General features: G+C 38.7%; 1 protein-coding gene across 7 annotated transcripts in view; it reads right to left on the minus strand.

The window, feature by feature from the left end:
• exoc6 (exocyst complex component 6) overlaps positions 1 to 26,352 on the minus strand; it is a 62,996-nt gene that overhangs the window by 27,046 nt on the left and 9,598 nt on the right. For all 7 annotated transcript variants that reach the window (XM_036142388.1, XM_036142392.1, XM_036142390.1 and 4 more), the window contains exons 3-14: positions 24,728 to 24,775; positions 24,444 to 24,534; positions 23,405 to 23,450; positions 14,690 to 14,743; positions 14,301 to 14,451; positions 14,058 to 14,219; positions 10,707 to 10,775; positions 9,214 to 9,297; positions 8,808 to 8,854; positions 8,607 to 8,727; positions 1,257 to 1,328; positions 1,086 to 1,183 (exon numbers count right to left, since the gene is read on the minus strand). In XM_036142388.1, the coding sequence (XP_035998281.1) occupies positions 1,086 to 1,183; positions 1,257 to 1,328; positions 8,607 to 8,727; positions 8,808 to 8,854; positions 9,214 to 9,297; positions 10,707 to 10,775; positions 14,058 to 14,219; positions 14,301 to 14,451; positions 14,690 to 14,743; positions 23,405 to 23,450; positions 24,444 to 24,534; positions 24,728 to 24,775 (1,043 nt within the window). The remainder of the gene's footprint in view (positions 1 to 1,085; positions 1,184 to 1,256; positions 1,329 to 8,606; positions 8,728 to 8,807; positions 8,855 to 9,213; positions 9,298 to 10,706; positions 10,776 to 14,057; positions 14,220 to 14,300; positions 14,452 to 14,689; positions 14,744 to 23,404; positions 23,451 to 24,443; positions 24,535 to 24,727; positions 24,776 to 26,352) is intronic.

Consider the following 26,352-nt stretch of genomic DNA (forward strand, 5'->3'; position numbering starts at 1 on the left):
TGAGCTAAAGCCCCTGATGTTACAAGTGCCTTAAAATGACCCTTAAAAGTGCGCACCTAAATTACATGTAACGTAATTTTGCGCACCTGAATTCAAGCGCAAGGCACCACGCCCACCGAGGCACCGCTGGTTCTGTGTTGTTAAAAACAAAAGAGCATAAAACAGCTACTGACTCTCCTATTGATTTCAATTGGGACATTTTGGTACGAGTGGAAGGACATGAAACACAGTGATTCACGTTTTGAAGGCCGGTTGCTGATAAAAAAAAAACATGGCTTCGAGAGGGCAGCGGGGGGCGGGGGGCGGGGGGTGGGGGGGATCTCAGTAAGAGCGGTGAAGCACAGAGACACAGCGCAATTTTCCTTTATAGATCACAGCTGCACCATGTTTGGTACCAGGTTCCTCCTCCTGTTCTGCCCTCTACACATCCAGATTCAACCATACATGGTCAAACCAAAGCACCTCATGAATAGCAATGTTTATTTGAATGAGTCAGCTGATCGTTGTTATTTCACGGTCAACAACAGAAACCACAGAGAAAAAGCAAAGAGACTGTGAAAAAAATTCACAGAAAGGCCTTTATTAAATGTGTAAATTGGAGGTGAAAGCCGAACTTAACAGAACTTGGTTAAAAGTGAACTTGATCACTGTTGTAAACGTCCCATGACATTTTTAGGGAGACGTGCTCTATGTTGAAACTCCTGTCTTGGGAAGGCTGTGTCCGGATCGTCCAGGAGAGATGGGGGTTTTCCATCCCCGAATATGAAGAGTCCCCCATGCCCGAATATGAAGACACTGTTAGTCCCTGTTTTATGTGTACGCAAGCTTTATTTGTACGCAAGCTTTTTAAATGAGACCCCTGGTCTTAATATGAATTATTTTAACTGAGTCTTTAGGTATTATAATGTCAAAATTCCATAACTTGCCATACACAAATTTCTCAGGCTTTAAATATGGAATTGAGAAAAAGTGGATGGATGGATGGATGGATGGATGGATAGATAGATGAATAGATGGATGGAATAAGAATTTCCAAGCTCAGGTGCGCATCAGTTGAAGAAAGACAATTTCAGACAGAATCCCACCTGAAAACCACAGCCCATTTCTTCAGCAGTGTTTCATTGTATTGGTCTCGGACCTCAAAAAGCAGATCAAAGAGTCGATTCACAGGGAAACCATAACCCTGTGAGCAAACACATGCACAGAGTCAAATCTTTGATACAACTTGATTAAATAAAGCAGAACTCTGAACTAACCTGAAGTGTGTCAGCACATATGACTATAAGATTCTTCAGCTCCAAAACAAGGTCTGGGTCATCACAATATGACTGTAGAAGAAAAGGATCGTTTACACGACAATAAGATTCACACCAAGAAATCAAAAATAGATTAAAAAAGAAAGATGTTCTGATCTTCAAAACATGGTTTAGCAAATAAATCAACAGATTCTGTTTACAGCAGCATCGTGTAAGTTTTAACCCAAGTAATAGCTTCATTTCAGATATATTAAGATTTTTCAGGTCAATATGCAGAACTTGACACATATCAATGCTCTGTGCGGGCGGCCCTTCTCAAAAATTCCCCATTGTAACCTGAGAGGGTCGGATCCATCACTGAATGAGTCATGTGACCTAGAGTGCCCCTCTAGATCACATGACTCAGTCTAGGTTACACAACAAAACAAAAGATCTCTTCCTGATCAGACATATCTTTGGTTCTCTGGTGCAGGATTTAATCTAGAGTAGTGAATAACGCCTAGTTTTTACAAGTGACTCCATGACTTCTCAATCTATTGGTCAGAAGTTGTCTGCTATCAGATTCCAATACACGGAGGGTGACTTTAATTTTGCGACAATTTTGCGAGTGTCGTGTTGCCAGTGGCCTTTAGGGGCACTAAACCTGGAAGTTGCAGGTGTAGCAACCCTAGATGCTAAAAGTTACATGGTGCTGCTTTAAGTACAACTTATAGGTGGAGCTAAAGTAGCAGGATTTCTGTTTAGAGCTTCCTGATCAACAGAGCAAACACCTCTTTATAATCCAACTAAGCATGTAAATTAATTTCCCCACACTGAGTAAAACACATTTCATGATGAAAAACATCTTGTGAAAAGTACCCCGGCTGTGTAAACATAACAAAGAGCAAAAACATTTCTTCCTCAGAATACGGTAATAATAACAGTTTCAAATCAGGTGCAGATAAAAGGGTGAAAAGGAATAAGCTAATTTAAAGAAAAAAAAATAATATATTTGATCCAAAAGGGTGCTTATTTCAGGCACTAAGAAAGAAGGACCAGAAACCAGTGTCCTTCAGGTTTAGCTCTCAGTTAGGAGTGGGCAATATCAGGGAGCCATCTCAACACATAAACATGAATAAATGATGAGATTCTGTACATTTAGAAAAAATACATTGTATTTAACCAAATTAAATACATAATTAAAGCTGCTAGCAGCATTGGTGGCCCTTGCAGCTCACCGCTGCTCAGCCTATGTCGGCACCGCGGAAGCGTCGCTTGACAGCCTCCATGCCAACCGCGGGATTGGCGCTCATTTCCACCTATCACCACCATTACAATAGTCATAACTAGTAATGGGTAGATGAGGCGTCATGAAGCGTTTCGACACATTGCCAAACTGTATTGATACTGTGTCAATACTGTGTCACTGAATACGGATTCTGCTGGAACTTAAAAATCCCTACAGGCAACCTAGTTGACAAACATAGATTTGATGACCTAGTATCAGAATAATATAATTTAGCTGTTGCTTCTAGAAAATAGATAAGTGAGAAGAATTTTGTCAGTTGACAGGGTATGATTTACTTTGTGAGAAAATCCAGATCACTCTTGTGTAACCCTCAACAATTGCCTTGTTTAAAGACTACATACTAATATTTCATTTTATTAATAAACTTTTTAAAATAATTTTCCCATTTTCTATTTACTGTGATACGTATGTAGTTTTTAAATAAGGCAGAATCTATTCATTTATCTGCCATTCAAACGTACTGTAATGAAAAAGGGTGAAACAGCGCCAAAGGTGGCCGAAAGTGATATTTATTTTTCTATAGAGAATGAATAGGGCAGTTTCTGTGAAATTCAAATATTTATAAAAATTCAACCGTTGGCCCTAAAATCCTGAAAATATTTACAGGTAATCTGGAATGTGTGTTCGAATTGCTAAGTTTTTCCATGTAGTCTGACGCAAAAATTATTTTAGAGCTTATAGTGACAAAGGCAAAAACTTTAATGTGACCTAATTTAGTCCAACAGGAATGGATTTTCACCAAACTGACAACGTATTTTAGGCTCTGTTAACTGAAGATGTGTGCCCATTTACAAAAAGACTGAGACATGCATGTTGCAGATATAGTGATTTGTTCATTTGACAAACTTTAAAAAATTTAGAGTGACGGACATAAAAAAAAAAGCTTGGATTAGAGTGTACCATATGCTTTAATCTATCCAAGGAATAAATCCTGAGATTCTGAGCTAATAAAAACAAACGGCTCATTTTTGGTGAATTTTTCTTCATTTACCGAATAATAGGTGTTTGAACAGACAAAATGGTGGATTTGATCCAAAACAGCAGACTTCCTGTGGGGTTAGGACCATGGGTCCAAGAGACTTTTTTGTAGCTCCTCATCAGTTACATATGTATATCCAATTTCATAAACCTTGGACAAAGCATGGCTTGGGGCTGATGTTTTGAAATATTCTAGAGGGCGCTGTAGAACAAGTAGGCCACGCCCACAGGAAATTTCACTGGAAATCATTTTGGGACTGGACCAAGATCAAATTTGTTGAAATTGGTATAGATCAGATGAAAAATGTGGAATCTGGAGCCAAACGTATGGTCATGGCGAGATGCCTGACTTCGCCACGCCACCATGGTCAGATGCTGCATCCAAATGTCTTTGTGCTTGAAAGCAAGTGAGACCAACATGTTATCTGTCTTCTGACCCACTTTCATGTGGACTAAGTCAGTGGTGTCTGTATGGGACCTTTCTAAGCTAAAAACAAAACTTTCTCACGTAAAGGGGCGTGGCTTTGATGACATAATCGTTTGACCACAGAATTTCGCAGGGGACCTGACAGGCATCCATCATGACAGGTTTCAGATTATTTGGTCTTTCAGTTGGAAGGTTAAGTACTTTTTTGTACTGAACAACAAAGTAAAAACAACAAAGACACACACAAAAAAAACAACCACATCTATGTGCCCTACCTCCTCCCACAACAAAAAACACTTTCATTATTACAAGTACACGTTATTGTAGTAGTAAATTAAAAGCAAGGTACCCTACAGCTGTGCACGATGGCTTTTCTTGTACAATCATATGACAATACGATATCCATGGTTAATCTAATAAAATTAGGAAGGTGTAAATTAAAATAGGCACTTGGAATTTAGGCCACAGGAAAATTGGAAAACTGGAAAATGTATGACTGATATGGTGATAATTAGGGAACTGTATGGTGCACCAGGTCATTATAGTAGGTAAGTGAGGTAAGGTTAGCTAGGTATGTAAGGATTGCCGTCTAACGTTGGGTTTATTTTGGCAGGTTTTGCTTTCAAAAAGTGAGTTCTGTGTAGAACCTTAAACTGTATAATGCTGACTTAGTCTTGCACAGGAGATGCTATCATTTATTCTTTGCAAAGCGCAGTGCCACATTCTTCATTCATAACCTCTCCTAATTCATCCTCCCAGTCAGCCATAGTCCTTCCTAAAGAAGTGTTCCTAAGAGATGTGATTGAATTAAATTAAAAAATACTTTTTTTTTTATCCCAAAGGGAAATTAAATGTTTATGTAACTAATTTTGTCTAGGAGTATAGTTGGTGATAGATGTGGGCAAAAAAGATCTCCTGTAGCGGTCCGTTTTACAGCCAATCTGAAGAAGCCTTTGACTGAAGAGACTCTGTTTTCCAATGACAATGTCATGAAGAGGATGTTCAGGACTGTCCATAATTTTCTGGATTTTATGCAAAATCCTTCATGGCATTGTCATCGCCAGAACAGAGCCAGCCATCTTTATCAGGTTTTTGAGCCTTTTTAGGTCCCTGCTCTGATGCTGCTGCCCCAACAGATAGTCTAGATGAACACAGAAGTATTTATATTCCTAAACCACCTCCACTTCTTCTCCCATGATGGATATTGGGTTTGATCTAATCCTGTTTCTCCTGGAATCTACAATCATCTCCTTTGTTTTGTTCATATTCAAGATGAGATGATTGTTATGGGTCAAAGGAGGGTGGAATGTCTGTTTGACTGAAGATAGGAGGGGAGGATGGTGAGCCTGTTCCTGAACTGAACCTATATAACAATGTGTTCAGCTCATTTGATCTGTCCATACTTCCATCTATCCAATCCTCTTTCTGCTTGAAGTCTGTGGTTTTCTTCACCCCTAACACATCTCTGATATCTGCAGTTCACTCTCCAGCATCTTCCTATACACCTCCTTGCTGTCTCTGATCTTGACTTTGAGCTTCTTCTGTATACTGTATATAGAGAAATCCAATCGGTAGTTTATAAAAAAAAACCTGTAGGGCTTCTTCAGCTTTTCCTGACCACATTCTCACAGCCCTTTTTGTTACAGATAGTCTCTTGACAAGGGGTTTATAATCTGAGCAGAGAAAAACTAGTTTGTGATCTGATTTACCCAGAGGAGGTCTTGATTTGGAAATATATGAATCCCTGACATTTCTGTAAAACATGTGTTGTTTTCTCTGGTGGAGCAGCTGACAAACTGTTGAAACGTTGGCAGTATTGCAGAGAGTGAGGCGTGATTAAAATCACCAGATATTGCCACAAAAGAATTGAGGTGTTGGGTCTGCGTCTTAGCAACAATGGAATTGATAACATTCCATGCATTGTCGGCAACAGCTGAGGGTGGAATGTAAACAACCACCAAAACAACACTGGTGAACTCTCTTGGCAAATAATATGGACGAAAACTTACTGCCAATAGTTTAATGTCTGGACAGCAGAGACCACACTTCACAGTAACGTGTGCTGGGTGACACCATCTGTTGTTGACGAGCACTGCCAATCCACCTGCTTTCCTTTTCCTGGTACTTTTTAAATCTTTTTCTGCTTGTATTGTTGGGGAGTACAGCAGGGAGACGTTGGAGTCGGGGATATGATCCTGCAGCCATGTTTCAGTAAAACACATAATGCTGAATTCTCAATACTCTTGCTGAGTCCTTGTAAAAGCTTGAAGTTCATCAATCTTGTTAGCTAATGATCTGACATTGCCCATGATGATGGATGGCAAAGATGGTTTGATCCACGTTTTTCAAAATGCAAATTTTGAAGTATTGCATTAGGAAACGGCAGATTTCGAATTAACTCACTAAGTTTCGCAAACTGAAACTACAAAGGAACACAAATGAAGGAGCTGAGTGCTGAGCATCAGTGAGTCTGGCTTTGAAACATCGACCGCAAGGATCAATCATAGATAACTGCAAGAATCTGCTTAGACTACTTTTTAAAACTTTTTTATTATTTAACTATTCTGTTCATGATTTAGTACATCTGTGGTGTGGTAACCTTAGTTACGCTATGTTAAACCACCACATGGTAAACATTCGTTCTGCCTGTGTTGTCCCCTATGCTATATTGTCATGTTGAGCATTAGTTGCATTGGTACGCTTTAGAATGTCCTAGTGGTCAGTGTTGATAATGTGTTACTGGCATCACCATGGCTTTGTGGTTTACACTGTTGCCTCACAACAATATCCTGGGTGGTAGCCCCAAGTTTATATATACATACACAATGAGTATACTATACTGAGAGAAATATCAGCGATATTTACTGTAGCACTGGCCAAATTAGCTTAGCTAATGTAGCCTGTATCTGCAAGCCAAGAGTGACAAACACGTATGTTACTGTAATTACTTAAGCCCCTTTTCCCCCAGCCCTACCCTATTCCACTTGGCTCTGGTCGGCCTGGCTCTACTTTATTCTACTAGTGTTGGTTTTCAACAGACCCGGTAATGCCTGAGGGTTGGTGAACGTCACCCAGGGGTGGTATTAGCCCCACCTCCAGCCGTTAGAGTTGTGCTAACTGTCGCTATAAAGGATTACTGTGTGGTATTAACACTATAAAGAAATCTGTGAGTAAAGGGTAAAACAAGGAAATAAATCATTATAAATAAAAACATAAATAAAGCAAAAAATGTATTATTGTTTATGCAAAAATGTCTTGAAAGTCAGCGCCACCGTCACTTTTGTTTCCTTCAAGCATGGTTCGTGGTTTGTAAATAATAAAATCATATTTTGGTTTGACCTGTTCATGGTAGTCCTTAATATTAATTGCTTTTCAGTTTCTCTTTTCCCTGGACTTCCTCAGAGAAAATCTACTCGTTTCCCCTTGCCTTTGGCCAATCAGTGAACAGCAGTCCATTCACCTTAGCTCTATTCTGCTCTGATCAACCCTACTCCTGAGAATGTCCAAAAAAGCGAAGACAGCACTGAAAAAACTGTTGCTGTAATGCATGGAAGCAGGGGGAGCCAAGTACGGTATATGTCACAGTAAGATATCCGAGGCTGTTTGTCAGTGTCATCTGACATGTTCGTTCTCTACCTCAGGAGGGTTGATTCTGAAAGCAATGATTTTGTGGATGTATCGTTCTCTGGCACATTGGTTAAGAGTATCAATATAATTCAATTGAATTTATCTTATTTATACAGTGCCAATTAATGAAATATGTCATCTCAAGGCACTTTCCAAAGTCAAAGTCAAGTTCAATCAGATACTTTCTTTCTTTTTGTTTGTCTGGAAGCCATAATGATCATGGTTGCCTGGTGCTGCAATTGCTTACCAACAAGGCAGTTTAGGGGCAAGGATCAGTTACGTTTCAGATGTTTGGGAACTATATGTTGCAGTCTTTTTCACCAAAGGAAAGATAATCTGCAATTATTTGCACTAAAGTTTTCAAAATCATAAAGCTCACTACAAAGCGCAATGTCAGTCAATGATATAAACTTATAGTAAAAATTTAACATTTTGCAAATGCTTCTATAATGTGAAGCTTCTAGTGTCATGGCCTGGTCAAGGAGCTGCAGACCAAAAGGGAGAACACAGACAAAGGCTGTGTTCTCCCCCCATGCTGTGTAGACCATTCTCTTACTTGTTAGCATAATCCCTTTAGTCATTTACAAATGATTGGAGTCCAGCAGTCAGGAATATGCCCTCTTAATCTGCTGTTACTGTTGCAATCTGTCTCTCATTAAACCCCAATGACCTCTTCTTTGGCAACATGCCAATATAGTGACAACTACTTGTATTTATAAATGTTTCTCTTTTGTCTTCCATTTCTTACTTGGAGCCTTGCAACAAAATTTCACTCAAATATACATTGTGAATGTGCAGTTGAATGACAATAAAATCTGTCTATGTCTATAGGGATTGGCCTCTTCTCTTGACTGTGACATCATTAATGTGCCTATGGGTGCGCTCACCTCCTCAGTGTTACTATATGTATGTGTATCAGGAAGTGAAGGAAAGTTTTCCCCAAATGAATAGATCTCCAGCAGGCTGTATTGTCACATATACTGCTGCTGACAGTACATGTGTGTATTCACATGTTAGTGTGTCAACCTACAGAGTTCGTGCGGAGCACAGCAATGATCTTGGACAAGGCCATGTTCCACAGTTCATCGGTGAAAGCTCTGGTCACCAGCCCCCTCGTCGCATGGAGGATATGGTCTTCCACCACAAAAAACCTGAGGAAGAACACAAGTCTACACATTCGAGCACTTACAGGTCCAACCAGAAGCAAAACAAACAGAAATTCTCATTTTACCCCACAATCTGATTAAAGTATCTTCTGTAGCCTTCCACAGTTTCATGCTAAAAAAAGAAAAATACACAGTTTCAGTCTACATAAACTTTTTTTATATACTTTGATATTTTAAGACAGGTGCGTTGTTTAATCAAACGGAAGACCTAATAGAATGTTTGCTTTCAGGACTCTTTTGATCATTATATTTTGTATCTTGTAAATAGTAAATGGAGAACATTATTTTGTTAAAAAGAACTGGAGAGTATTCTACAACCAAAGAGGACAGGAAGAAAAGTGTATAAAAATAACCATACTGAGTAAGAGGAAATCTTGTAAATTGCTGGCCAATAAAGTTTGGTTGAATATTATTGAAGTCTAGACTTCAATAATATGCGTTTACACGTGTTGCTAGATGCGTGGTGCTCACCATGTTAGCCTGTGGTGCCAACACCAGGCGGGCTTGTTTCTTCCTCTGTTTCCTGTAGTAGTTCTCAAATGTTTCTCTGTCACCCTGCAAACATAAGATTTTTAGAAACAGACTAAAATGCATGGATTTTGGGATGCAGGATTTAGAAATGTAATTAGTTCTCTTCACAAAAAGATTCTCACAAAAGATAAATCCTTCTTCAGCTAATCTGAGCTACACTGAGGATCTTTTACATTAAAGGTAGATGTGCAGAGACACACACAAGCAGGGTTCCTGCCTAAAGACCAAATAAAAAGTAAGTAACTTCCTTCAGATTATTGATGTTTAAGGGAGCTCTAAGATCTATTCAGTAATGTGAAGTGTTAGAGTTTTATATTTATACTATTTTAAAGATTGGGTAATGAAACGGTGATTTCTTATGCCCTGACACAAACAACCTTAAGAATAAAAAGTATGAAACCCTTTTAAATATTAGTTCTTTATTCAGAAATGTTCACATATGAGTATCCAATCTTTTATCCCTGGTAAAAAAAATTTTATTGCACACCAAAATAAACCTTGTCCTGGTAACTTGAAGTTATCAGCAAAAATCAATTTTCTTACTGTGGAAAAAGTTAGACACACTATTATTTAGTGTCGCCCTATTTATTAGAAATAACTTCAGTGAGCTGCTTCTTGTTGCCATCTACCAGTCTGACATCGTTCTGAAGGCAGTTTATCCCACTCCTCACCTTCAGCTGGAAGATGTTTAAGGGGATCTTGCATGTTCAGCCTGTTACAAGTTCCCCACCAGGCCCAGTACTTCACAACTCTTAATTCTCAGCCTGTATTTGGTGGATTATTTGGTATGTTTTGGGTCAGTGTCACAGTGACAGGTCCAGCTCTGCTCCAGCTTATTTTTTACAGATGGTCTCAGATTTTCCTTCTATTACAGGATATAATTAATGTGAAACTTAATAATGGTGAGATGATTATCATTATTATTTCAGATGATTATAAACCCCAAACTAGGGATTAATAAAATATTCCATTATGTTTGTAAAGCATCAAAACACTTCATTCAAACGAGTAGAGATGTTATTTTTGAACACTAAGCACTATTTAATAAAACGCATATCAATTATTTCAGACTTTGGTCCACCTCTTATTTTCTCTTTCTCTAACCCATAAAATAACCTCAGTTTATATAAAGTTTATAGTCTGCTTAACATGTCGATACTGATCTGTGTATTGTGATAAACACAACTACTTCAAAAATGCAAATTCATGATACTGTAAAAATAAGTCAACTACCCACGGTCACCAGAGGGTCTTACAGCATTGTTAAAACTGACACAAACTATTCATATGTCCAAATATCTGAGAAAAGCACAGAGGCTGTCTTTGGGTGTCTTAGTTTTTCTGACCTTTCTGATCTTTTGCATCGTGACTGAAATGTGTTTGTATCACATCTCCTTGTCAAGTGAATGTCTTTAAGCAGCAGCATCACATACCAGCACAGTGTAAATATGAAGACACCTGTAGACAGGTGAGAAATCCACCAGGTCCTGAGCTGTAAGAATCTTGGAGACACATGTAACAAAACACGATTATTTAGACAACATGCTTGTGCAAACTCTCAATCATCCAAGTCATAGCAACCTCAGAGGCTGAAATTGGAGCCAACCGGACTTTCCCTTGATTTTTCTGAATGAAAACATCTCGACACCTATCAAGCTGTCTTTAGCCCCTTTTCCAACGACTCGGTTTGGCTGTTGCTATCCGGCTCCGCCCACTTGTAAGCATTACAGCATAGGACCAAATGATAATTTATATATATATATATATATATATATATATATATATATATATATATATATATATATATATATATATATATATATATATATATATATATATATATATATATATATATATAAACGACAGGCAGAATACAAAGGAAGAATAAAACAGACAAAAATATTATAACATGCACATAAATAAATACTTAAAAAAAATAAGTAATTAATAAATAAAGTTGAAGATTATAACGGACAATAAATAAATAAGGTAATTATTACAAAGGCGAATAAATAAAGAAGCTAATAAAAAGAGATATATACATTTATGTCTCACTGTATAATTTAATTTCTACCAACATTTATTAATTTGGTGGCAATTAATTGTATGCTTATTTATTTATTGAGCATTTATTTATTTCTGTATTTATTTGTAAATATGGAAGACTTGGTCCTCCATAGTGCTTTGGTAGTTTCATGTTTAAAATGACAAAAGAAATATTTGGTTCCCTAATCCTTCACACACCCCAGGTCATCAAGATCTTCCCTCCTGTGTTCCTCCAACCAGCTCTGCTGCTCCTCACCTATCGAACACTTCCTTGAGGCCATTTTCTGTATGCTTTGTATTTGTGAGTTTTGTGTAATATCAGACTTTATTATTGAACTAAGCAGGATTTAGACAGGATCAGAAAGGAAGGTGCATCTTCTTTCTGCCTTTCCCCAACGATCAGGGACCTCCTGGTTGTGTCTGGTGCTGCAGTGTTCTTATCGGGTAAAACACCTTTAAATCTAGTGGTTGAGCACATAAAAGACAACCTCCTGATAATATAATATGCAAAAAAACGCCACTACGCGTTATTAACGCCACCACACGTATTTTACGCGAGCGCGTGTTTTTTACGTCACCACGCGTTCTGGCTGGAAACGTGCGGTGACGTAAAAAACGCGTGCTGGCGTAAAATACGGGTTGGAACTGCGCGTTATTGTACGGACGATAAATGGCCTCATCGGCTTGCCATAGAATACCTGTCTCACTAGAGCTCAAACAAAAGACACAAATATCGCTCCAGAAGTGGGTATACGTAATTATGACTGAAAAATAAGTGGGCATGCGCCGTATACCCACGTACACCCTGGACTACACCACTGGCTGTCTGACTTCATGTGAGATCGTGAAGCATTGACACTCATTGTGCAGCTTAATTTTTTTTTTCAAACACGGCAAAATCCTTCGTCATCTTTACCGGTGACAGGCTGCAGCCGTGTCCCGAATTCCTCGTTTTCCATCCGCTTTTGTTGAAATTTGCATTTTCCCCATTCTCCAGCTCTTTCTCTGCCTCGAGCTTCTTTCCCGAACATTGTAAAAACATACGGCTTTACAATCAACCGTAAAGCCGTATTAAAGGCAACTTATAAGTCTAGTATAAGAAATGTGATGTCATTTTGAAGAAACCATAATTTTATTTCTATTTTTAGTTTCGAAATAAAGAAAAACAAAAAAACTGTTGCAAAAAAGTAAATTAAAAGGTCGATATTTGTGGAAAAAAACAATGTAAAAAAAAAAAAAAAACAGATAGTTTCCACCCTGCTGACCAGTAAAAATATCACTCATAATGTTGAAAAAATGCTAAATAAAAATCTGCATTTGTTTTTATAACTGCATTTATATTATACAGTTTTGTAATAGGTTGTAAGTTGGATCATGGTGAAGGATTTTAATAATAAAATAGAAAACTTGCAGGTCTGGCTTGGAGCCAAGACAGAAAACGGGGAGAATCCAGCGAGGAAAAAATACAAACACGGATCTTAGTTATAGATGCAGGGGTGGAAGAAGAGAAGCAGGGAAGCTGAGGGAGGGAGGCTAATTAACACAAAGGGAGATTAACTAAGAGAAACTAGAAACCAAAGGGGAAAAAAGACTAACATTGATCTAAGGAACAGAAGAAATGAGTAAACTAAAGACAAAGGAATGGACCTATATGGAAACACCTTGGAGACAATGTTGAACACAGAGAAATTAACTGAATATGGCAAGTCCTTAAGACCTAAAGAACAAGGAAATGGTCAAAAACACAAACACCCAAGGATCATGACAAAAATATTACTTGGTTCTTTATCCTGTTTTAGCCAGAGTTACTAAGTGCCATTGTGGCAGATCCAAAGAGCCCATTGAGGCTCCAGAACTGCAAGTTGCAGACCTCTGATTTAGGCAAACAATACGATAACTGGACTGAAACGGGAGTGAAACCAAACCCCGTTAATCAAAATGTCTGTAAACCATTGCAGATCACGGTAAGAGATTACAGGAAGGTCCGGCTGCTTGGAGAAACGTTCAGACAGGATCTTAATCCTTGGAGCAGCTGCAGACAGCCGGGCCGTCACCTGCTGGCGGACAGTGTCAGATTCTGAGTGGTTAATGGATCAGCAGTCAGTTCTGACTGATCCAGCGGTCTCCTTTCATCATCCCGGTCGGTGTGTTTCTCACAGCGTGAATGGAGCTGCTGAAGCGGAATCAGTTATATCTGATAATATATCTGACGAAACTGTTTTTATGACAGTATTTTTTTAGAAAAAAATAAGGCATTTTTAATGCCACAGATAATCACATTTAATGACTTTTAATGCCAGTTAAGGCCTTAATTTAAAAGAAATTAATTTAATGACTTTTAATGACTTTTAATGCCCCGCGGAAACCCTGTACATGTTGCTCAGTTCGAGCTGCCAGGATTGACAAAGACTCCTGGATAGGTGTCGATTCATTCAGAAAAACTGAGCGAGGGTCAAGTTGAATGGGAATTCAGCCTGTTTGTGCTTATTATTACAACATTCAAGAAAAAGAAGAGAAATTCTAAGATTGATAAGTGAATTAAAAGCCAGCCGTTTTTCACCAGCGTTTACTGCTACTTCATGAGAACTTTCATGCTATCACATTACCACAACTATACAATAAGATGTGTATTTGTAATATAGTGTATATTATTACTATTGCATGTGGACACAGAAAGCTATAACTCAATATAAAACAGATGAAAACATCTGTTGCTGAACAAACATATTTGGTCTCACTTCTTCATCTCCTTCCTCCTCGTCTCCAGTGTCATCATCCGTCAGTAGGCCGTTGGTAATGTGCATGTGTGTGCGTCCGCTCAGGGAATATACAGGCTTGCTGTAGTGGCCTATGTGGACCTGCTTTGCTACAGCACTGTTAAAGGTCCTGTGCTGCTGTGCCTGGACAGATGCACCATACAGTTTGAACAGAGAGCTCTCTTTTTATCTTTTGGTAAAACAGTAGTAAAGAAACAGTCATACCTGTCTCATCGCAGTCTCTCCAACCTTGTCTGAATGTTTTCGAATGCTTTCCAGGAAGTCCTTGAGGTCTGACATAGAGATATCTTTGATTTCCTCCCGCAGTCTGGGCAGATTTTCTGCCATGATCTGACAGAACCTGTATTGACTGACCCTGCAGAGGTGGGAGGGGTCACCAGTTCAGTCCTTTCCATCGCAAAGTTATAGTTTAGTCCAGCATTACACTGACTTTTACTCACAACAGCTGCCACTACAAATATGAACTTTCCATTAATCTGATTGAGCTCCAGGCAGGACATTTTCCCTCCTATCTACCGAGATTCTCAAAATCTATAATTACTATGATTAGAATTCTGAATTTTCTTTGGCTAACTTTGACTGTGTGATCCTACCTTGGGATGTAGACCTTCTCTAGCTGCTCCATGGTTTTCAATGCAGCATAATATCTGTGGGGAAAAATGCTGTTTTAGTTAAGAGGTTTTAAGTATGATGATAAGAAGCTCAGCATAATTGCACATTTTATGTCCTGAAATGGACAGCACTACAACGTTAAACACAAATTAGCTTAACTAAAGCATTGCTTATCAAAATATCTACTCTGAAGGATCTCAAGCGTCCAACACATAGTTCATGTTTGTATTTAAAACCTAAAAACATCTTAACTTTCCACTAGCAGGCCAACAGGCAAGGAGGGAAAGCAGAAGTTGAGTGGAGGCATAGGAAGATAAATGGATAACATTCTAACGACCCTTTCAAAAATTTCAATGCAGCACATCCTTTATAGATCTCTAGGTCAGATGCAAATTTTAATCTGATGAAGTTAAAACGGGTTATGGACTGCTTTCTAAAATAAGCAGACATATATGGGGCAGGAGAGTGGGAAGAAATTTTATTGCAAAGAAGAGGTTCACTTTTAGAGCCCTGTGCTGGCAAGTTGCAGCCTGAACTTCTTTTTAAAAACAGAACTCTACTTTATCGTCCCACAGAGGGACTATTCAGGTATACCAGCAGCAGAGTGAAAGGCAAATGGAGCATACAGTTAAACACAAAGGTACAAAATATATAACCAAAAAATTAGGATAAGAGACTATATAGTCAGGGCGAATTTGAAACATAAGAAAGAATATTGTACAGTTATTAGTTATTAAAAATATCATACTGACAAAAACTAAAGACCAAAGATTTTTTTTAAATGACCACATTTGCATGTATATTTACGCATAAAAACAACAGACTGTTTACTATGGGCACAGATTCTAGTCATATATATGATGTGCTTGTAAATCAGAATGTGTAGCTGTTAATACATTTTTCCACAAAAAATGTCCGAGAATTTTATCTTTGTGAATCCATAAATAGGAATGTATGTGGGTAATCAGAATCAACTGTATTGGCCAAGTTTGTGGGTAAAAACAAGGAATTTGACCTCAAATTATAATGCTCGCATCATGTAAAAGACAGGCAGTCCAGTGACAGCAAACAGAAAAGTATGTTCAGGACAGGTTTTTTTTGTTGTTCTTCCTTCAGTTGAATAGCTGGCTACCCTGACTGTAGAGTCACCACCTGGGGGTGGAAACTGGCTCTGGGTCGGCTCATTTCAGCCATCAGCGCTCTGTAGCACCGACCTGAAGGAAAAAATGTGAATAACCTGTGACCAGGATATGTTGGCAGCTATTTTATTAGACCTTTACTTGCCCTGGACCTGTACAGGTCATGAATGGATGGAAAGTCAGTCCTGATGATCTTCTCTACAGATCTAATTATTCCATGCGGTTTGGATCTGTCAAGTTTATTGGATGAGCTGAACCACAAAGAGATAGATGAACACAAGACAGACGGAATGATGGCACTGTAGAAGATGATCAGTATCTCCTGAGGAAGGCTATATTTTTTAATTTGCCGCAGGAAGCACAGTCTCTGGTGGGCTTTCTTTCGCATGGTGTCAATGTGTGAGAACCATCTCAGGTCCCGAGACGGGTGGTTCCTAGGAAACGCAAGTGATCCACTGTAGACACAGTGTTGTTGTGGATAGGGTGGTAGAGGATGTCAGGGTTGATTGTGATAAAGGCCGAGCTGAAGTCTACAAACAGCAAAACCCCTCTTTTTTTGCTAAGGTCTGCACATACAAAGCAAAAATCTATGTGTAAAACTCTGCTGTGGGTTTAATCTTGTGAGTATAAATTTTGACCAAACTTTTCTTCCTCTGAGCTGACTGGTCAATGTCATGTCAATCACATACTTAGAGGAGCAATAAGTGAAATTTCATTATTTTAGGCAGTAAAAATAAAAAACAGTTTTATGAAGAACTAAAGGTATCTTTTTAGATGGACTATGGTTAATAATAACAATCAATTTGACTCTAGTCAGCCAATATTTTCCCGGGGACGTCATGCCACTTTACATACCACACTTGCTTTTTGTGCAAGTCATTTTTAACCAAATTTGGCAGTTTTAAAATATGCACTGACAATTCCTGTATCTCTCCCAGCATTCAGCATACTATATATACTATACTTTCCACATCCATAACATCACCTGGTTAACTTACTTTCAGCTATGCAGCATCAAGCAAGTTCTTCCTTCACACTTTTAACAAACTGGTTCACAGTCCACTCACCTCTCGACTTTACAAATTCAGCTCCCTTCCCTCCCTGTCCTCCAGAAAAACCTCCATAAACTGCAACTAGTACAAAAGACAGCAGCTTCCATCATTACATCATCTACTTCACACCTGTACATTAACTCCACTGGCTCCCTGTCACATTCAAGATAAATCCATCCTATGAACCTTCAAGGCCAACCACAGCCGTGGACAATGCGGGACACATAACCAACACTATGATAAAGTCATACATTTTAATTTAACACAGATCGCACATTGTAATAATCAGTGTATGCTTTGCCTATTATTGCTCAACAATTAATTAGCACAACTCATTAGTTTATAAAAAGGCATTATCTTAACTTTTTTGAAGTTTAATAAAACTGTTAAATTTTAGCCCTGTGACTGGCGACCTGTCCAGGATGTGCCCTGTGTCCCTGGCTCTCGTCCATTGACTCCTGCAGATAGTTACCAGCCCCCCACAACCCTGTGTTAAGTTGAGCCACGTTTCCCCATCAGATACGGCTTGACGTAACACCTGCATGGAAAAGCGGGTATAGAAAATCGATGGATGGATGAGATGTTACATTTTTAATATGTTTAATGAAATTGTTCAAAGTTTTTAGAAAAAAACGTAACTTGCTTTTAAAGATTAACACTTTTTAACTAGAAAAATCTTATTGAAATTTTGAGTAACGTTAATTATTGTTGAAGTTAATCTAGCTTGTTTGTTTGGCAGGTGTTTTTGGGTTGGAGTAAAATGAGTCCATAGATCGTCAGGAGGCTTTTTCAGCTATGTTTCTTGTGCGACTTGCTTTTAGTTTTGCTTCACATCGTGCTCCACTCCATGGAAAAATAAAAAAATAACTTCATAAAAACCTTTTGAGAATCTGGCCTCACCCGGTTAGAAACCGCTCTCCATGTAGTAGCTGCAGTTTATTTTTTATTTATTTTTTTCGTAGTTTCCTTAATAATCTGTATGGATCAAAATCCATGTCATTTTATTTAACGAGTGTTCTAGTGCGCAGCTGCTCAAGAGGTGGAGGCTGCTTAGCAGCCGATGCAGCTCTCAGTGATGACTGCAGCTCTGCCTTTTCTGTTTCAGAGAAGCGCATGTACAATAATTATATTAATTTTCTACTTTTTCCTATTCGGACCCAATCAAATGCGGGACATTGTTTCACATTCTGACCCTTCCTCAAAAAAACGCGTGTTACTCTTCTTCGTGTTTTAAATAAAAATGTAATAGCGAATCATGAGGAGATCCCTGGTTAGTCGCCCACATTTATCAACTTTACTGATTACTGGAAACAAGGGAATAAACCCTGACAAATGACGTGGCCACAGGTGGCCACAGGTGGAAATAACTCATTAATTTAACTGCAAGAGCAGCAATAGATTCACTTACCGAGGGAAGTTGTTGTCAGATGTTCAATCCACTGAACTTTCTGACTTGCTGGTTCACATAAATCCAAAGAAAAGGTTTGACCACCACTACTTTCATTCATGCATCTGTGGCCAGTTAGAGATGTTCTTCCTAAAGTTAAAATGATGGAACACCAACAAACCTCAGACTGGCAGATGTCCGCTTTGCAAAGACCCGCCCTAGTCTCTTTCTGATTGGCCAATGTCCCGACTCTGACAGGTTCATTGGTTGAGCGCAGCTTCTATTTAAAATCTTGAATAAAATGTCTAAACGGAACCAAGTGGATCTATTTTTTTGCTCTCATTTTCCAATTGACGGAAATCCATCGCAGTGACAGAGAATTTTAACCCATGAGCTAGAGAGAGCTGTGGCTTGACACACATCTTGTTTTGGTCTACAGACAGTGCTCAAGCTCCACCTAGCGGTGAAAAATTGCTTATTGCTCCTTTAACAATCCAAGTCGTTGAAGAGTAATGCATGGTGAAGATGGAGGACGGTAGCATTCACTGCTCAAGTAGGAATAACTTTATCATTTAGTGAAAAAAAAAAGAAAAACATTCTGCAATTATAGATATATTTTGAAAATCATGTACCTCAAGTTTGGATTCACTTAATATTTGAATCGATTGTGCAACCAAATCTTTTTAAACCGCTATACCTCCACGTTCCATTATAAGATCCACACCAAACTTTGCATGCTTTCTTATAGATGGATGTTCAACACATTGGTACGGTAGATTGATGACATCCCTTTAGTCTCGCCCAGTGAGAACAAAGTCACAAGCATCTGTGGTGAATGACCCTCCATGACAGTCTTTGTGTTTTAAGTTTTAAACATTGTCTGATAACAGATAATAACTTCAAATAACATTTTCAAAATACTACATGAAGTCCACCAAACTGGAAGTGACAACATTTTCCATCAGGAAGACTGTATTTGGCCAAATTTTAAGGACTTCCCACTAGATCTGAGCTGAGCCTATCTGAACATAATATCGAGTAATTTTTTCTGTTATACTTAAGCTACAAATACACCACCGCAATGTAATTGTGGCGATATCTGGAGATTTTAATCACACTTCACTCTCTGCCACACTTCCACCTGCTGTACTAGAGAAAACTTGGCAAACGTCAAAAAAGGGAGGATCAGATAGACGTAAGTTTGGACAGAGCCAATGAACTGACCACACTCGTCAATAGGTGCAGTTCAGAAATTGGTTCAGCACCCTTCTCTATTGACACTGCAGAAGACACAAATGGAGGTCTCAACAATTACCCAGATCAAAGAAAGCCAAGGTTAGGGATAGACAGCTTTTATGAGACTGAACGTTTTGTGTCTAACCAGTTGGTCAGCAGCATGGAGTACCACAGAGGACTGTACTCTCATCAGTCATTTTCACTCTGTGCACCTCAGACTTGAGTACAAGAGAGAGTCCTGTCAGCTGCAGAAATAATCAGATAACTCTGCATTCGTTGGGAGTAAAAGAGATGGACAGGAGGAAAAAAGAGTTGGTGGGCCGCTATGTACAAGGATCTGGAAACAATCCTCCCATCTTAAATGTTAACAAAACAAAGGAGATGATTTTAGATTTCAGGAGAAACAGGTCAAATGCTATTTCCATCTTGGGGGAAGTGGAGGTGATGGAGGAGTATAAATACCTTTGTGTTTACCTGGATAACAAACTGGACTAGAGACACAACTGTGAAGATGTCTACAAGAAGGGACATAGCAGACTGGACTTCTTGAGAAAGCTTAGGTCCATCAGTGTTTGGAACAAGACGCTGCATATCTTTTTTAGGTCTAAGGTGGAAAGTACAATCTCTCGTGCCATCTTCTGTTGGGGTAGCAGCATCAGAGCGAGGGTCTTAGAAAAGCTCAACAAGCTTATAAAGAAGGCTGGTTATGTCCTGGAGACTGCTCTGCAACCTTAGGAGATTCTTGTGCTAAGAATGATTCTTCATAAAAGGTAGAACCTTACAGCCAACCCCAAGCATCATCTTCATTAGACTCTCTTCAACACAGTGTCTTTAGTCAGGTGGTTCTTCAGATCTGCTGTATTACTGGCCGGTACTTTAGTTCCTTCATGCCCACAGCCATCCCCATTTACGGGGACTCTTTGGAGACACGGATAAAATTAGTTACGACATCTAATTTCCCATTGAGATTAATAAATTATGTATGAATTTAATTCAATTATTATTATTATCATCATCAACCTGGGTTTGGTATGTGTATTAATTATATGAGTTCAGTGTTCGGTCAGTGTGCTAGCTCCCATCATTAGGCTGACAGGCAGGCTGTGAAGGGATCTAATTGGTTGGTCAGTGAGTGTAAAATGTGTTGTTGACAAATGAATAGAAAGACATTCTTATAAACCTCATGATGAAAAGGTTTGTCAGAACGCAGTGTTAGAGGACACAAAAGCTAGAAGTGATTGGACACTTGAGGAATTTGACCAAACGGCCAGCAGTTACATAACACAATAATGTGCATTTAACCATATAGGTCATACAGCAACCATGTCAGAGACTTGATACTTGATATATTCAGAGAAAAATCCAGAAAGGTTCCAATTGTAGTATGATTGCCTTAGACTGGCTGTGGATCACAGCAGACTGGTAGGGAAGGGGTTTTGTTGTGAACAAGGGCACGATGAGGGTCAGTCGTCCCTCCAGTGAACAGTTTCTTCTTTTGGCACACAGTAAGGAGACGAGAAAGGGCCGTTATTTTCCTGTACATACCAAACAACCTTTGTTTCATTATACATTATTACTCAGCAATAGCCACAGCAGAAGTTTATCAGGCAAAAGGGAAGTTTGATCAAACATAAAGTAAATTCTTCGTAGTTCTTATAATTTGCTGGATAGCCTGATTCCTGTCATTTTTGTATTAGCGGATTGACAGATGAATACTTTATGTGGAGAAGAAATCAAGAACACAATTGGCAGCACACAAAAATTTTATGAACTTCTGTTATCAATTTTTTTTTAAATATAACATTTCAATAACAGCTACTTATTGCAGAGCACTATAGCGCATCACTGCCTTGGCTGCTTGCTCAACTAATAAACAACGACAATTAAATCCTGTATTTTAACAATAATAATGAGAGATCACTGATTAATTATCTATCACCTAACCTTTCCTTAAGACCTAGCTAACAGGTTGTACACTAGCTATTGGGGTTGTCACGGTACTAAAATATCAAACTCGATACTCGAATCCAATTTCAATGCCGCAGCAAAATCTTCTAAAGGCTCATGGTTATTTCTGATTAAGTGCAAATGATATGATTAATCACAATAGGACAAAATTTTACTTCCCTTAGAAGAAGATAAGCAGAAGGCAACACATTAAAATGTTTCTGAAAAATAAGTCCCGTTGAGCCATGCATCGACCCAAAAGCCCAGCTCCAAGTCCAGTCTCCTTTCACCTCATGCGGACCAGTAACGAACCCAGAAAATTTGGTTACATTACTAATTTAAGGGTTCGGATCAGACAGCAGTGCAATGTTTACAGAAAAAAGTAAGAAGAAAACAGCACAGCTATTAACAATAGTTTATATGTGGAGCCATGACTGCTGGACACTAACTGGTCCGCAAACAGTTTCTAAACTAAGCGTAAACAATAATGTGATGGATGAAAAGTTAGCTCCGCAATTATCTGTTTACAGATTAGCGCGACTGTGCCCACCACTGGTCTTGGCATACTATACGAAGACAATGACATATCCGGTGTGAACTTGTGAAAAATGGCGGCCCCCAATCAAACGTCACACCATTGGCACCACTGGCTCTCCCTAACTGTAACAGCGGCAGAGCACCAAAGGTTTACAGGATGAGAAAACTCCCCGCTCATCCATTGCAGCCGTACCCACTTATCTTCCGAGTTCCGCAGTCAAGCTGTGAAGTATGAATGGACAGAGCCAAAGCTGACTTTTTTCTTGCTCTTGCCACCCCGTCAAAGAGAACAAGTTTCTCTGTTCTCAAGCAAGTTTTATGCATAGGTTAGGAAGTAGGGAATGGGCGTTAATATAGCAGCACAAATTCTCTGACGGGGACCAACTCCCAAACTGGCCCTAGCTCTGTCCTAGCCCCTAACAAGCTCCCTCACTTTTAAAGTATGCGGTGCAGCACAAAAATACAGGCCTCAACCAGCATTTTTAATATATATTAAAAGCATCATGTTGAAATATGCCGAGACAGAAAAACGTTAATAGTCTTCAGCTATGGACATAGGTTTTAAATAGGTATAATAGGTTTTAAAAAGATAGCTGGGCGCCACACCTGGAGCATCAGACCAGAAACCAGTGTGAGTTAGAAAACCGTGTAATGGTGTCTTTTGAAGTGTGTCTGAATGTGCATTGACCTCAACATATCTGGCCAGGATTCATATTATTACCAAATTTCAATCTCCTCCTATGCTTTATGATGCTTGATTGTTGCAATATATTTTGGATTTTTGCTGCAAATAACGCAAAGACAAATTATAATTACCACTAACCAGTTGTTGGCAATTCCTTGAGCTTCAGCTTGGTCCAAATTAAGATATAATAAGGATTCCTTTATTGTCCCGCAGTGAGGAAATTCAGGCGTGACAGTGGCAAACACTCACGGTTACACACAATTATTAGCAATGAAAGAAGAGAAAAGAACAAACCAATCTAATTTAAATTAGCTCTAAAGAAACACTAACAGTAGAAGATAAAATGTAAATGCCAGAGTAAAAAAATATTGCACAGTGTAAATATATATATTTTTTTAACAGTGGAAAAGCCTTAAGCCAATTTACGTAACACACAATATTCCCATATGCAATCTGCATCATAGTGCAGCCTCAACCCGAAGTAGCTAAGGCGTGTAAAAGTTACCTCAGCATCTGGGGACAGTGTAAACGGTTAATGATCGGATCAGAACCTGTGCAATCATTAGCATGATGCAAACAGTTATTGAGTCTGCTGGGAGCAGCAGGGATTATAAAATCTGACTGCAGCTGGGAGGAACGACCTGCAGAACTTGATCTTACCTAAGTTTTCACATTCTTCTATATTGTAAGGAAAGGTTTTGTGAGATTATTACCTTTTGGAATCCAGTTGCTCTTTTAACTTGCTGTACATTTCAAGCACTACAAAAGGACAGAAAAGTAACAGACATAATTAGTTTATAGGTTCAATATGTTTCTAAAGTTGGGTAATAAAGAACAAAATACACAAATTAAAACAAAGATCAACTAGAAAAATAGAAAATTTGATATTAGTTTGAGGAACTGTCCACACAAAACTAAACAAACGACAAGTGAACTAGATGGTAATAAAGCCAACATCCTGTCTGTGGCTCAGTGACCAATCAGTCTTTCTATTGTTGGACCTACTTCATACCATTTGCATGCTTGTTATAACTTATGTCTTTATGAACTCCCTCATCTTTCAGCTGATTCAGAGTCAAAGAAATATATTCCAGCCAGGTAAAGCACATAAGAACATTATTAGGGACTTGTTATTGTACCTAAATGGGTCAAACCTGAAGCTTGAGTGTGTGCTTTTAATAAATAATATGTATCCTCATGTATATCACACCCTTAAAAGACAGCCATTGCAATAGCAAACTAGTGCAGCCTTGGCAGATAGTGTCTGGAAAGACTTCCACAGTCACACTGCTGCTGTGTGCCACTTTCATTTCATTATTTTTTTCTTGTTTTATGCTTTAGTTAGGCCACAAAATGGCTAACTAAATTTTAAAGTAATGCAAACTTTCTATTTCAGTATTTTCAATTTACACATTTCCAGCCTATGGTTGTTACTGACACCTACTTTTGCAACATATACATAAAAACAAAACTTCATCATTTCCAGTTAGCCACAAAAACCTTTAAAAAGCTAAAAGTTCCCCTCTGTCACGTCAATCCTGCTGCAGGTGTTGTAGCGCCCACTGACCTGACATCAGTCTATAATGTGGCAAAGCTTTCTCCCATGTGAGCGCCACTTAAAGAAGCTTGGCTGTTCTGAAGAAGGGGCTGTATTGGTTTTCTGTTTTTTGCTCTTATAACATAACAGGCAACCAGAGCTATAAAAATAACAGGCAACAGAATAAGGCATCACAGGTAAAAAGAATCTGGTACCGGGTATACAGAGCTGGAGCTTCTCCACTGTGATGGCCATGTTCCTCTGCTGGATCCGACAGCGAATCACTTCCTCTGTCTGAGCTTTTACCTGGGGGAGGAAACAAACAATTGGGGAAGACAATGAAAAAGAGGTCACCACTCTTGACTACTAGGTTAAAGAACGGTCATGTCGACAACAGAACTGTCCTTGCTGATAATGAGCATGAATCTGTCATGACAGGAACACAAAAGGCCCAATCTGCCCTCTACACATGCAGGACTACACTCATCCATGAACTTACATCTCTTCCTGCTTCCTGTAGTCTTCTATTGGTGTCCGTAACTTGACCCTTTGGGAACAAACAGACATCAGTTTAAGAGCACATTTCTGAAATATCTCCTATTGTTGTTTTCTATTAAGGATCCAAAGAGTATATTTTGCTACACAGGGCTTTGAATATTTCTAATTTATTTGCCGCTCTGCCTCATACCCTCTATAGCTCAGTCACAGCAGCTGCTCAGCCTCGTAATCAGCTCATTGTCCATGAAGGAGCAAGGACAAAGCTAGGCAAATTCAGATTAACCAGGGAGCGAGGACCTGAACCCATCGTCGATGCACTGGGTCTTTCATGGGCTTTAATGCCTTGTGACAGGCTCTTTCTCACAGATTCAGTGACAAACTTCTCAATTCTGGATCTGGATTTTTGAACTCTCGGTTCTTGTTACACAGCTCAGAGCCATGACCTAATTGACCAGTCAGCTTTTTGACGATTTTTTTTTCCAGCAATGAAGAATTCAATCATGGAGATATATTGTCACTGTTTCCTCCAGCTAGAAAGGGTAGATTGTAGCCATGAGGAAAACAAGCAATAATATTGGCTAATATTGTTGTAACCATGTGACTTACATTAAATAAACAAATGCTTAAAAAGTCTTACTGTCTTTCTACTTTGAGTTCAAAGTAAACACAGACCCAGATTATAACTAATCTATCCAGCAAGTAAAGAAAAATGAAAATGATAATTTCCATCTCAGTAACGTGGTTTTGTTGAAAAAGTTGCTTTTGGTTGATGTTGTCTGTTTTGGCACTGAAATAAATGACAGTGCCTTGCAAAAGTATTCAATATATATATAGTGCTTCTAAACAATTTTCCGATTTTTCACTTGACTTTTTAGCTACTTTTGAAATCTACGTATAATGAAAAACTGTAAATATTTATTGATTGCTTTTGAAATCCACTAGCTGACATGAAATTAACTTTTTGACAAATCTTACACAATATTGTAGCTATAAGTACTGCAGGTAAAACATATAAAATACATCTGTAAATACAGAGAAACAATTCAAATGGTTAATCATTTCCATTTTCAGGAATTCTTTTTAGTGTTTTTAATAATGAAGAAATTCTTTCAGCACATTATGATCAATATCTCACCGTATCAGAAGAATTCCCATTTAATCAGAGTTGCGAATTGTAAATTCTGGGGAAATAATTCAAGCATCACTTCTTTGCTGAGTGACATGGTATCTATCTGTATGGACTACAATCATTTATGGTATATTGTCAGAATGAAAGCAGTTTATTTCAGAGATACAGAAATCTGCACACATTGGCAAAAACAGTCCTTCTGTAATATCCCTGTCCCTATGTTTTCTTTTAATGTATGTTTACAATTGCAGTAATGAGCAGCACTTTTTGTTCGCTGTGATTGATTGTGTGGGGTGTGAGGGCATAGAAGTGACCCACATCCTGTACTGGCCTTGCCTATGTAGTGAGTGTGGTGAGTTCATGCTACAGTGTCAAATGTGCTGTAAGGCCAAGCAGGACTTGTCTTCCTGCAGCCTTCAAAAAAAGGCAGATAGGCAACAGAATGGTGGTCATACAATGTGACAAAGTATAATGTCTGTCAACCTTTCTAACTGACA

The sequence above is a fragment of the Fundulus heteroclitus genome, chromosome 10 (assembly GCF_011125445.2).
Source record: "Fundulus heteroclitus isolate FHET01 chromosome 10, MU-UCD_Fhet_4.1, whole genome shotgun sequence".
Taxonomy (NCBI): domain Eukaryota; kingdom Metazoa; phylum Chordata; class Actinopteri; order Cyprinodontiformes; family Fundulidae; genus Fundulus; species Fundulus heteroclitus.